This window comes from Ruditapes philippinarum, unplaced genomic scaffold (assembly GCF_026571515.1).
Source record: "Ruditapes philippinarum isolate M1 unplaced genomic scaffold, ASM2657151v2 ctg6916_1_1_1_1, whole genome shotgun sequence".
NCBI lineage: Eukaryota > Metazoa > Mollusca > Bivalvia > Venerida > Veneridae > Ruditapes > Ruditapes philippinarum.
Genome location: NW_026858043.1, coordinates 1 through 15,111, shown reverse-complemented (window position 1 = coordinate 15,111; position 15,111 = coordinate 1). Strand labels below are relative to the sequence as shown.

General features: G+C 29.5%; 1 protein-coding gene across 1 annotated transcript; it reads left to right on the top strand.

Moving 5' to 3' along the window:
- The first annotated feature begins 202 nt into the window (after window positions 1-202).
- On the top strand, window positions 203-12,743 carry LOC132751921 (RYamide receptor-like). Its single transcript, XM_060742133.1, has 2 exons — window positions 203-1,877; window positions 10,668-12,743. The coding sequence occupies exons 1-2, from the start codon at window positions 1,137-1,139 to the stop codon at window positions 11,076-11,078; spliced, it is 1,152 nt and encodes a 383-aa protein (XP_060598116.1). The 5' UTR covers window positions 203-1,136; the 3' UTR covers window positions 11,079-12,743.
- The last annotated feature ends 2,368 nt before the right edge of the window (window positions 12,744-15,111 follow it).

Genomic DNA, 15,111 nt, shown 5'->3' with positions numbered 1-15,111 from the left:
TTTTTAGACGTATTTCAGCTAAAATTTAAGATTTATAAAAATTAATATAACAATGTGTTAATGCACCAGTTAATTACGTATTTTATAATAATATTATATGGTTATAGAATAAACAGTGATCAATTGTGTATTGGAAACAGCTTTCCTTACGCCGCAAAGCATCAGCAGTGATTCGTCTTTCGCCTGCTCACATTTTATTTCTGCTAGAAAAATATAGGAAAAAGCCGCCTACGATACGCTAAGATAAATCAACGGAGGGGAATCACGAAGAAAACAGCATTTTTAACACAGCTTCTGATTAACAAACAGTCAATAAAAGTATTTCACTGTTTGATATGAAATACAAATGGGCTTTGATAGATATGCTTGTTCATCTGCCAAAATAACAGAACGTGAATAAAATTATTATTTTATTCTAATTATTGTTTAATGTTTGAAAGTTGTAATAAAATATACGGGATAAAGAGCAAATGTAAATGTGGATTCAAATAATGGCAAAGGACTATTGGATTTTGGTTTGGTTTTAATAGGCAATAATAAAAGAGAAAAACAACCGTTGTGATTTTTAAAGGAATTTTTGTACTCCATTTTTAGCTGAGATGGTTCCAGGGAGACACATTGTGGCATTTAAAGCAAGTTTTAAAAACAACTATGACATGACAAAGTAATAAAAAAAAGTTTTCCGCCATTATTTGAAAATTACTTATTAACTTATAGTTCATTATAAAGGCGGTTAAATCGTAAATTTTAAGTTTTCTTCCTCATTTTCGGCGACATAAATGGAATAAAATTGAAATAATATTTGAACGATGGGTAAATTTTAAAATAGAATTCGGTTATCTTTTGCTAATAACAAAAGTGAAAAGCTTATTCTATATCGATCGTACATTGCGTCAGGAATAATTTTGCCACGGGAATCAGTCAAGCCATTTCCAGCGAGACGAAAGTTATCTTAAACTTGACCTTAAAAGATTATAGAATTGTTAATAAATTTAAATCTTCTTTTGTAAACAATTATTTTGAATGATATTGAAATCTAAATTTCCAGGAGATAACGTTTTCTAAATAGTGTTTTGAAATTATGTATTAAATATATACATAAGCGAAAAGACATCGGTATTTATAAATTGGCGAAAATGGTTGCTGCATTTGAACAAAATCAGAACGAGAGTGGTAATATGGTTGATCCATGTGCTATAACATATTCTGTTGTGAATATATTTTGGATGGTGCTTTATACAGTGTTGTTTTTAGTGGCGGTCGGTGGAAACTTACTAGTATGTTGTGTTGTCCTAGGACAAGAACGTATGCGAACTGTGACAAATTTCTTCCTGCTAAATCTTGCAGTTGGTGACATGGCAAAAGGACTGATTTGTATACCATTTACTTATGTAGTAAATATACTTATGCCATATTGGCCATTTGCGGATTTCATATGTCCTTTCATATTATATACACAAGCCGTGTTTGTATTTTTGAGTGCCTTTACTCTCGTTGCAATGAGCATAGACCGCTATGTTGCAATCATATATCCACTCCGACCAAAACTCACTTCCAAAAAAGTTTTTCTTACTATTGTCGTGGTGTGGATTTTAGCCCTTCTGGTACCTCTTCCAACAGTTATTAAATCAAGAGTTCACAACCCATACCACGTAAATGATACAGAAGAGTGTCACAAAGGGATGTGTGGCGAAGTTTTTGATAATATGAAATTACAATACATTTATTCCATGGCAATAATGTGTATTCAATACTTTGTCCCTTTGGCCGTTTTAATGTTCACATACTCGAGGATTGGTTATATAATATGGATAAAAAGGACACCAGGCGAAGCCGAGAGGAGGAGGGACGAACGCATAGCATCATCAAAAAGAAAGGTATCTTTACAATCTTTAGTTTCCATACTACACTTGTACTCAAATTTGAATTTTCATACTTAAACTAAACCATGCGTCAACTTAAATCCTGTTAAAGTGACATTATGCTAATTTTCCCCTTATCGAGTTGAACTAGAAAAGTAATATATAATTATAATGGTGATTGACGATAATTTGTAATGAAAATTGTTAAGGATAAAATATGAAAATTAACTAAATTATGAACAGACTGCCCCACTTTTTTTAAGGATTGAACGCTACTGATTCCAAACGATAATTATGAAAATGTTAATAGTTCACATTTATATTGATTATTTTTGCAACGTAAAATAAAACATTGAACACAGCTGGTTAAATGTAATGTTTCCTTGAATTTTAACTGCTGCTGTGGACTTTCCATTTACACTTGGATTGGCATAATAAAATATCACTTTAATGCTATTGTAGATTTTCGTTGTTTTTCTAAAGAGTTTTTTTTTGTATATAAAAGTATTGATGCTAACGTACATCAATGCCGTCTTGTGATATATCGTCAAAACTTGCAACTAATACTATTTCAAACTCCAATCCGATTTACAAACTTGTAATCTTCATCCTTTTTAAAAATTTTCATGTGAAGTTAACGAACGGGAAAGACAAGAAAAAGCAATTTTTACTGTGGTATATTTTTCCTTAAGTGATTACCAGTAAATTTTACTTAGCTATAGCTTGGAGTGTTTTATCAGAAATATGTGATTTCATCAATATTTGATTATGTTATGGCCCTTCGAATGTTTGTCCATTTATGCAATATAAATGTATTTTAGTTTTCGAAATGAATAATTGAATTCCGCCTTAATTAACCAAAAAGTTTCAATCATTCAATCAATATCTCATAGGACTAACCTCACCATGGACCCTTAGACATTTAATCATGGTTTTGTGATGAATATGTTATTTCACAGACCTATGGCTACTTTCCTGGTATTTTACTCTTTTGTACGCAACTACTTCTACATTTGTGAGCAGACACTTGAGATCATATTAAGCATCTAATTACTCAATGATGCATTTTTGTAGTGAATGCATGAATTTGCCATTGCAGAAAATGGAATAAAATCCAAGTTATAATTCAGAGAAACAACTGAAACGAGCGCTTTGTGTCGTTATCATTGTAATATGATGATAATGTTTGTGACAAAATCAATGCACACGTACAGTGTTGGCTTCCCTGTTTAAGATGATAATTAAGTTGACAAAATATTCCTAAATGTGCGATTTTAATGCAATCATTTCAAATATGATTCATATGACACCATCTATTTTTGCTTTCTTTCGCAGACAAAAAACACAAAAATCTTATAAACCTGCTCATGCTTCTTATCATATCCTTAAGAAGTATAAATACGAACAGTTATTTACATGCTGAGATGCTAGAAAAGTTGTCTTATATACAGATAAATTTACGACAATACATTTGCTTTTATGTCAGCGAAACTCACATATGACAAGATTTGGAATCCATATTAGAAGCATGTACAACTGCAGATTTTTCATTAATTATTTAAATTTTAAATATATTCTATCACAAATTAATGAATTATGCTTTAGCCATATCGTTGAATAATTTATAACTTAATTATATTGATTGGTATCTTATTGATAGTCAATAATCAATGGATATTATATTCTCAAGTTTTGATGAAGACCTGAGTGGATTACAGTTCAATACCTTTGGACTTGTAGCTTGTACTCGTGTTTGCAGGAAATATGCTTTGATTGTAGGATTTGAGCTGTCAGTGAATGATTTACTAATGGTGAATAAGAAACAAATATTATATAGTTTTAAGACAACACTAGCGATTAAATTGTTACATTATTTAATGTACTACTTCTGTTAATAATTGAAATAGAAAAATTTTACTTCTATACGCGGATTTTGTGCAACAAAAAAGTAATTTCTCTGCTTCAGTTACATATAACGAGTGATGAATAATGTGTGTTTTTCTATATTCTTTTTCACTGATGATGAAACAAATGTGACTGCCAATGTGAATCTCGAAAAATTATGAAATCCTACAGTTCATAAATACTTGACTTGATAGTAAGCAAAATAGCAAACCACATCTTTATTGCATCGACATACAGATTATTGTGGTACATGTAGCATAAAATGAAAAACGTATTTTAAATGCATTGATTTCATCAAAAAGTGTACGTCGCAAAACTCATATTAATTGCAAACAATGTCTTTGCGATTAAACTTAAGACAAACATATTTTATTATTTTATATATGTATTTATATTAATCATTATGTCATCAAAATATTTTTTATTATTAATAAGAATATGTTTAATAAATTGGGAAAAAAGTTGAACTTTCGTTCATTTTGAACTTCTCTGTGATTGCGATTATGATATATTGAATATAATGATAAATTAACTTTTCAGAATATTTTTAATATTATAATTAAGTTCTTATTCTGTTGGTTTATAGTATGTTTTATATTGACGGACCTAATTTCAAATGTTTTCTATATTTAGAAATCAAAACAATTTCTTCTTCGTGAGAAAAACAGTCCGGTCCAGGGGGTGCAAAAATGTTGTTATTGCCTCCCATTTTACTAAAATTTGCATTGAAAGGGAAAAATGTGGAAAATAAAGATCGTTAACCGAACATTATTCTCTGAAACTAACATGTCTCTGTCGCGTTTTGTTTGTTAGCTTCAATTAAAAGTTTTGTCCGGCAACTTGTCCCAACCATTCAACCAATTAAAATACAGGCTGTTTCTCTTCCTTGATTGTTTAATACGCTCATTCAGAACAAATTGTTGTTGTCATAAAAAGTAAATCGCAACAAATTATCTCACAAACAGATGCAAGTACAAACTTAAACATTCCAGTCAACTTCATATAGTTCCCAATTTTCATTGCGACGTGTTTCAATTATGAAATTTGTAATTAAATATAAATGTTGGTATGAATGATTGGGGTATACCTAAATTAAACATTTCATGATTGGGTAAATAATATATTATTGCATACACTAGTTGAGGTATATAATGCATTTTGTACATTTAGCATTTTTCAATTAACTTCTCTCAAGTTATAATGATTATTCATTTACAAAAGAAATTATACATAAAATGCACCAAATGTATAATTTTCTTCAGGCACTTTCAATTATCATTCGATTATATAAATATAGTAAATCAATACATCAAACATTTTAAATGCATTTCAAAGTCAATCACACACGTTCTCTCAAGCATCAGAAATGCGATAACAAAATCAAACATTGCAGTAAAATTGCACTTATTCCAGATTTCCTTTGGGGTATCTTTCAATTATTTAATTGTTAATATATATCATTTGTTTAAAGATATTGGTCCTTTTTGTATAATCAAAAACATAATGTGACTGATTTATTTGCATTATATACAAGAGTTGCATTATTCAACTAAATTGAAGTATAGTTCTCATTTTGCATTTTGCAATTTACTAATGAAAAGGTACGCTGATTATTCATATAGTCTTTGCATGTAATAGCGTGACATAACATCATGAAAATTATGTATAAAAGATGTGTTCCTTCACTGGGTAAAATAAATCAATTCCATATTTACTGTGATTCAAGAGACTTCACTATTATTACAATATAAATGTTCTATAAAAAAATGTGTAGTTGAACAGACAATAATATGATCAAATATACAAACATATGATAACCGTAATTACACATTGATATAGTTATGTTGTTCATCGATGTATATTAAGTCACATATAGTTATGTCAACAATAATGAGTCCAGAATAATTTAAGACATGTTACATAACAGATGATTAAAGGAATAACGTTATTATGTGAAATGCTTAATATCTAGCTTATCCTAGTAAATATTTCAGTAAGATTTAATCTATCATCAACTGAATGTATATACAGTAAGTAATTTGCTCCTTTGAAAAACCTGCCACTCCTTTTAAATGACACTGTATATTCATATTGTTACCAACGATAGTGTGTTGAATATTTAATATAACCTATCTACTTTGTTTGAAGTCAAAACATGTTTTTCTTATATTTACAAAGAAACTGTGTAGCAATTATCTTTCAATATCAAATTGGAGCAAATCATACTTTAACTACTTGTATTCAGATATTTGTGTCTGGTTTAAAATTCAATTCTTTGCAGCAGGTCTGCTTCTTTTCGAAATTTATTCATTAATCTAACACATTTTGTTTTATCGGAATTCCCAGACTGAAATATAAATTTTTATCTTATTGATATTCAAGACTATTAAATGTGGTGAGTATTTATTCGATTTTCCTTAAATCCAAGATATTACTTCACAGGTTCGATACGAACATCGAATAATAATGATATATAAATTGCACAATTTTAATGATGACTTTATCTTTTTTTAATATTGTATGGCATTATAAAAACATTCTCAATATTCATTTTTAATATTTTTACAATATATCCTACATGTAATTTTCTATCTATATTATATTGTAAGTCCGTTGCAAATAGGATATATATAATTATATACAATATACTTAAATATATTATAAACATATCTTTTTATTTTTAAAACAATCGATATTTGTTGTTTCATATCTAAATTTACTTTTAATGTTAAGTGAAATACACGTATAAAAGTATTTTGCACTGTATATTAAGTTTATTCAAATACAAAAGGACCATTTATTGCTAGAAGATGCTGTGTTTAACATTATTTCTGTTTGTATACACTAGTCGTGAAGCAACAATAACAACAATCTAAGACATATCCTTGGTGCTTCTTTCACGCAGCATTATCAATAAAAATGTAATGAAGTTAATTGTTGCTATCACTTGAAAGTAAAAATACAAATGATTAGGGTATTTTGATTGATTGGTCAGCTTATCCTTTTATATGATGAATTTATTCATATTTGTTATACAGAATGTTTGTATCAAAATTATTTTAAACCATCCAGTCACATAACCTTACAGATATTTTTGCTGTTTAAAACAAGCTTAAAGTGTCTTATAAGCATGCATGGTGATGAAAACGAAGAAAAAAACAAAGACAATGAATTACTTTTCTGATTTAGAATTTCAGGTTTGTTTTAATTTACTAAAAATCATAATATATATAAACATTAATAATATACAGATTTAAGCAAACGGTCGTACTAAACAGTTAGGGAAGTATTGTCTGCATTAAACGATCAAGGTAATGGGCATAGTGAAATAAAGACGTAAGTAGGTATAATAATAATAATTATAGAGACATGTGGAAATTGGCGAAGTCAAGAGTAATACACCCGGACCAATTAATCTTTATGTAACAATAACAAAACAACATAAGACACAAAAAAACATTGGATCAAAAGTGATACAAATAAATCAATCTGGAATTCACTGAATGGTAAATATTAAATATTTCATATCAATATGAAAGTATTTTCTCGTTTGTAACATCAATATGCTATATAATATCAGAGATAAGAATCTAATTAATATCTAAAGAACAACATTAAATATAATTATACCGTTATTTTACCCACCTTTCATCTTAAAAGTGGGTAGTAAAAGATGCGCAAACAGTGTTAAAATGATTAATACTAACTAATTTATGAAAACATGTATCGGTCAAAGTGATAGTTATTTTTATAATTCCATTGCTAAACTTTACCTTAACATGTATAATAATGAAAAGAGAACAAAAGAAATAAGAATCTGAATAACTCTCATAAACTTATGTTTGACTATTTACAGTTTCTTTGATTTTTTCCGTTTTTTTTTAAATTGAGTATATATAAAGTTATCATGTTATCTTAATTGCATTTCGGATATTGACAGATTATATTGCAAGAAGCAAAGTTATTTTCTTCAGTTACTGTTCTTTCTTATCTGTCAGTATGTGGCATAAAGATAATAGATGCAATATTAAGAAATCTTTTCTTCCCTTCATATTTTAATGTTAGATACCTAAATTAAACAATAAAAACAATACCAATTAAACCAATCTATTTCAATAGATTATTATGTTCTGAACAAAAAATTGACCATTCCCGTTCCTTTTTTTCTTTGTATATTAATGTGCACATGTGTTATTGTAGAATTTCATATTTTCTAAAATATGTTCTTCTATGTAAAGTGTATGTTCTGTTCTTTATCAAATGACATTATTCTTGAGTTTTCTGTTCATGATCAGTAAATTGATATTCTAGCTGAAAGTTTTTATAAAGCATGATCAGGTGTTCAAGTTTATATAATCACCTGTTGAACTATTTTTTAAACATATTGTGAACAGTGGACGGCATGTTTGGTCGAAACGTTCTTTGAACGATTCTTGTACCTTAATTTTGAACAAACGGTGTTTTAATAAGTCTTTCATAGATTTTCACAGATTAATTGTTCCCTCTTTTCAACTTAGAATTTTGTTTAATTATTTTTACTACCCAACTGTTTGATCAAATGGTATAATACCCGTTCAGGTATTTCTCTGAATCTTAATTGACCTTTTCATATTACAGTATCTAGTAGAGCTTTTTTATGACTGGCTCCTACTTTATAATCAAGTACTTTAGTATATGTGGTTGAGCGCAGTGTCTTACGACAGCTCTTGTTTTATTAAATAATTCTTTTATTCAGTTCTAAAGGTAATATGTTTGCCAGACCGAAAAAAATGAACAAACCTACATCATGATACCTTTCGTCTATAATATCTTTTTTTATAATATTTACCTGTGTTTAGTTTATCTACCAAATCCTTATTAAACTGCTAGGTTACAGAATCAATAGGGATTGTGTGAGATCGCATGATTAAAGTTCATTTCCCTCACCATAATGTACGATAATATCGCATTGAAATAACACATATTCTTTGTTAGATATAATGTTACAACTTCATTTACCTTTTCACAATCCCTTTGTGAGATTGATTAGCATCTCTTTACACTTTTCGAATTCAGATAACAAGAAATGAATAAATTAGTACTCGCAGAATATAATTATTCCTTAATACTTGCATTATTTGATATTCCAGAATAATAAGAACTTCTTTAATAGCGCAATTTCAATTCTTTATTGTTTTTACAAGTCTTAAGATCTGAGTTGAATCCTTTTTTGCAATGTATATTAATATTCAAGAAACAAATGTGTTGTATTAGAACTATCGGTAGCTTTCTAATTTATATTCAAAACAATTTTAGCTGGAGGAATTTGTTGTTACAACACAGGAATATATTAGAAACACTGGGCACAAAAATGAATATTTTCCCCAATCAATAAGGTAGAACTGAATAGAAAAATGGAATTGAATATTGCCAAATCAAGTGTAAACTTTTATCTATTTGATCATTACCAAGCGAGTATTCATATAACATGTATAAACAAAAAAGTGTCAGAATTACCATAGATTTGACGCATTCTTGTCTTGAATTTTTATCAAATGGCCGAAATGCGATAGAACAAATTTTTGACCGTATCATCTTCAGGAAGAACATATAAATCACGTTATTATTTAATACATCATTAAGTGTTATTAAGTTATTAAGAGGTTATAAAATAACAGCTATATATAGAAAAGGAAATCTTTTTGTCAGCTGTGACACATGAAGAATACTAATTTATTTCCTACAGTTATCATTTGTCTGTAATTTAAGCTATTACTTTATTCCAAATAATCATTCTATCTATGGGATATGTTGCTTAAATGTCATGTAAATCTTAATTTCGTTTTGCATTCTATTAACTTTCTGCAAATCGATCTTTTCCAACTGTTAATCATGTTAGAAATACTGTCAATCAAATGTTTGCAATAAGTGCAATCTATATTAAAACTGTCATTTCTTTTTACTAACAAAATGTATAAATGTCACGAATTCTAATTCAAGAAATCGTTTCATAATTTTTCCCCTTTTCTGTTTAAAACTGCCGTTGCTCTTTACTTATAAATTATATAACTGTCGAGAAATGGTTACACAAATTTGTCTTGTCTTTTATTACATTTGGCGTTTACTAAAATGTAACATATCCAACATTGGAAAATGTATTTTCTAAAAAAATGCATTAACTTTTTGCAAATTAATGAGATATTTGAATATAGCGTAGCCCAGCTAATTAGTTTGTTTAACTTAGGAGGTAAATTCGAAAAAGTACCCCATGTTTACGAAATATAATTTGCTATCGAGATAGAGAAAAATTTGAGTATACGCTTAAAATCATTTAATTCAGACAGTTGCTACTTTTGGTCATTTTATGCTATTGATTGAAATGCTACACTTCTTTAGGGCCTATTTTACCCTTTGTAATTGAGATTTGTTATTGTATGTATAATAAGTTGGTACATTTTCACACACGAATATAATTATCAATATGATAAGCATGTTATATACAACTGCATACAGCAAATGACCAACGATTCATAAATGCAAAGTTAGCATATGAACAGACATGGTTTAAGACACATGCTATCTAGAGACAACAATAAAATTATAGCGCAATACGTATAAAGGATGGAAATTTTTGTGCTACTTAATTTCTTATATTGGTATATTGTCTGGTTATGTTTATAATTCAATGATACTTAACATTCCCATGCTTTAACGGTTATAGTTAACTAATTCATTCAAAGATCTATGAGAAGCTGATTGGTTAATTCAACACAAAATTGTTGGGAAATGATATCTAATTTCAAACATATAAGTTATGTGTTGTTGCTGTTGTAACTATTCTGAAAGGAACTTCATATATCAGACATCTACTAAGATTTTTACATTCTTGTGTGTAATATGAGCTATCTTGTATCGTTTCAGATGGTGAAAATGATGATAGTGATGGTAATAACGTATGCTGTTTGCTGGCTTCCTTTACATGCCATGCAGTTGATACAGGAAGCCCATGAGTCTGTGTACGACTACGAACACTATCAGTATGTTTGGACCAGCGCCCATTGGCTAGCCATGTCGTACGCCTGCTACAATCCTATTGTTTATTTTTGGATGAATAAAAGATTCCGTTCAGGATTTAAAAGTTTATTTTTCTGCTGCAGCCGCTGCAAGAAACGTTGTGGCAACGGTGTTAGTAATGGGCGGAGATTGCGGCTGCCACAGAGGAACAATAGTGGGTCCAGCAGCAGGTTTAGTCCAAGGGATAGCATTGATGAAACCAAAATTATGAAAATGTCATTTCTAAATAAAGATGACGTTGATTATAATGATCTGTAGATAATTATAAATATATAAACTTGATGTGAAAAAAACAACAACAAATACTTCTTACATGTGGGGGTTACAAATCTATAGCACGCACGTTTTGAAGAGTACCGTGATCCTTTTTCGTTTTAATTTGGCTTAAATATGTCAAATAATACCATATTGTAAGCGGATTACTTCCGGGAAAATCATGACAGACAACGAATGATATTTTATTAATTATGAAATAGTATTTGCTGGGAATCATATGGTAATTAGGATATGTTGATAGATAGATCAATGTCATGTACTTGATATGTCTTCTGCTTTAAAAAGCAGCAGTAGTGTTCTCGTTATCGATATTGTTGGATTTATCTTAATAATAAGGCGATAAGCAATGTTCAGTGAGATCATTAGCAAACTGAAAGACGATTTTTCTCTCTGGTTAGAGAAGCCTATTATCAAACTTTATTTATATTAAGTTAAAACTTACTTTCTTAGTCAAATGGTATATGAAAATGGGCAATTTTTCAAAAATCATTTTTTTTTAATTTGCTGATTGTAATAATTTCGAGCAACTTAATTGCAGATGTTTCTTTTATCTGAAATACAATGCAAGAATCAGTATTTCATACTGCATTTCATAAGCAATGAATTCAGCGTACATTTGCAAGAATGATATGAAAAAAACTTGCTAGTAATTGTTAACATGAACATTTTTCACAAAATTTACATTTTTATTTTCAAGACACTCGTGCTATCTCTATAATCAAAAACGTTTGACCTCAAAACCTTACACTGCATTCAGGAGTAAATAATGCTTATTTTTGTCTGTATGAAACCAGCTTGTTAGCGCAGAATACGCCGTAAGATATCGTCTGATTAATTTACACATTCGCAATAAAATATGGTGATTTACAATGATAGAGACCTGGTGTAGATTGATTGATTATGATAATAGAGAAACGATATAAAATATATTGTTCATTTTGCAAGATTAATGATACTACAAAATATAAGGTCAATTTACGTATTTTTAATGATTTAATTATAACTAGATACGATTTGACTAGATTAACATATTTGCATGTTTTGCTTTATAGAAATACAGTTATTCTTCGTTATGTCCTATATCAATTATTACAAATTTAAACGGTTACTAAAGCAAAGGTAGGCCAATTAAACATCAATGTTTGCAAATAATTCTCCCTTTGAAATGTATTACATACTTCGTTATTCAGTAGCACAGGAATGACATATCTACATTTCTTGTATTCAATATTTTCAACAGATAATGTGTATGAAATGAAGATCAGTAATTGTACAACATTGGTGACTATTTGTATTTGATTATGTTACCTAGTTTTCATATGGATGCCATCCATCTAAAACTACTTCTGATCTATATGAATTGAATAAGATCAGCTGACCTGGCGAAAAGACCACGGCAATGCGAGTTGTGTACATATGCGTGCAGTCATTACCCTGAATTGTAACGCTCTGTTGTTAGTTATTTGTCTACAATGTAAGGTTGTTTTGTGAATTTGTATTACAATCTAGCCAACAAAATTGTGAACACTTTATGATTGAGTTTATACTCCTTACATTAGATTAAATGTCATAATTGTATTATATATGACTATGTTAGGGTCCAGTAATCGAAAAGTTGTACTACATGTGAATAAAAGAATATCTGTAATTAAAGTATATTTTCCAGTTATTATTGGCATTGATAACATATAAAACTATCGATAACTTGAAACATTTGATCACTCAGCATGTTCATGTTTATGAATGAAATCTTTAAAAATCATTATAACGATGTGTAGTGTTTTAATCAGATGAAGAATATTAATTTATATTAATATGTTTCTTACTTTATACAGTAACAAAATTGCATATACATATAATTTCAACTGATTTATGATTATCACGTGACCAACTATGAGTTTACATCCCGGGGCAAACAATGTTCAAGCTGAACACAAGCACGTGCAAACACTGAAACAATAATGTCAAATGACGTCATAAAAAAGCTGTAAAATGAAAGTAAATTTGTAGCACGGATCGCTTGATTTGTGATGAGAGCTTACGCGAAGTTTAACAGCAACACAGTTTAATTAAAATGTAAAGAAAACAAATACGATAATAAGATACTGAACAGTGCAGTAAAATATAGAAATAGGAATTTCAACTAAAGAAGTATCAAATAATAAACATAATGCTCAGGTAGATATGTAAAGTCTATTAAAATATTTATACACGCTATAGAGTGACAGGAAAGTGATAATCGACTCTGAAATGAATCATGGTCTCGGGCTGAAGCCTTCGCAGCCATTATTCATTTTGCGGGTCGATTTTTATCTTCCGGTCCTACTGATTTGTACATTTACCACATTTACCACCTAAAAATGAATTGGTTAGTCTCCCGATCGGGTTATCATGTCATTTGTACAATAACGATGGTTTCTATCACAAAGGATTGTCCATTAACAATAGGGTCAGTAAAACGTGTCTGCCTCCAAGCGATTGGGTTGGTATCCTATTTTCAAATTTATTTGATTACGATTCTTTAATACTTGTCTGCCGTTTACTTTCAAATTGCTTTCTTTCGTTTTATTTTCCTTTCATGCATCCACCGTCAACTCTGGATAAACATTTTGTATGATTTAAATCATACAAAATGTTTATACAGAGAACAGGATGTCAAGATATGTCAAAGTTTTATTTGATATAAGTATGTAACAATTTATAGGTCAGCCACATACCTGACTGCCCCACACGATTAGATTGGTATCCTATGACTGCTCACACATTTTCATTTTCTTTTCAACAATTGCAAATGTAAAGATCTAATAGCATATAAAAGAATATTACATGAATTTTATTTACATTTGACTTCAGGCTTGGTATATAGTGACAGTTACTATGATTATTTTTTTCTCAACGTAAATAAAACAGACAATCATCTCAGCAGAACTTCCTCCGCGTTAAATCACCAAATGAACTCTACAATACAATCACGTGGTGTTTCAAAGACACTTCACTAATTGTGAAGCCGCCGCTATTACATAATTGCAAGAGGCAATGAAAGATATATGCCAAAAGGTCACAGAGTCGTGCCTTTAGTGTAAAAACTTTCTAAAATTAACAGTTGACTTTCTGGATATTCAGGATGAAGCTATTCGTTAATTTAATTATCATTCTAGACAAGCGGTACCCTTTTTTCATATCCTTCAGATTTTCCTAAAATTAACCTTTTCAGTAATAACTGGATAAAATATAGAGGAACTGAATTCCTAAAGAACGTCAACAGGATCATCAAGGAAATCGGCGTTCAATGAACGCAATCTGACGAAATTGAAAATGCTGCAGGCTCAGTTTGATTGAGTATGTTTAAGGACGGTATTGGAAAGTGCAAATAACCCCTAGCACTACTTGCCTTTTTACGTATTATTTTCATTTGTTTTATAATTTTTAACCTGGTTACATTATTTGATAAGGTGTCATTGTAATCCGGGTCCTCGTTATGTAGGTATTTTGTGCATCATTCACATCATTTCAAAAATAAGTTTGTATTATTGTCACATAATTTTCATTGATGCTTTCGTCTGTTCAAACATAATTATACTTCTCTTTCTGACTAGGTGGTTTTAATATTGGCTGCGCATGCGTTGGTATGGAACCACTGTGAGGTAAAGAACATACGAATGAGTATTTGGGGCTTTAACTTATCATGGGTAGCAAACGTATTTTCTTATAATATTAGATACATGTTTAATCAATATAGAGATGAAAATGTTAAATATATAATCATATTACATGAAATAATTTCATGCCATGTACTTAGAATATTTTCAGAAGGAAGTATGACCTCGTTCTAGCAATCATTAAGTATAATTAAAAACGAGCTTCAATCAATTAAAATTAAGTTTTTCATACCTCATGTACCGACTCAATCAGACCGAGTCTGCAATTTTTCATGTTATGACCCTATTCACTTTTTTACATTTTTTTTTCTCAATTTAACATTTGCGCCATTGTTTAGCAAACGTACATGCTTTTG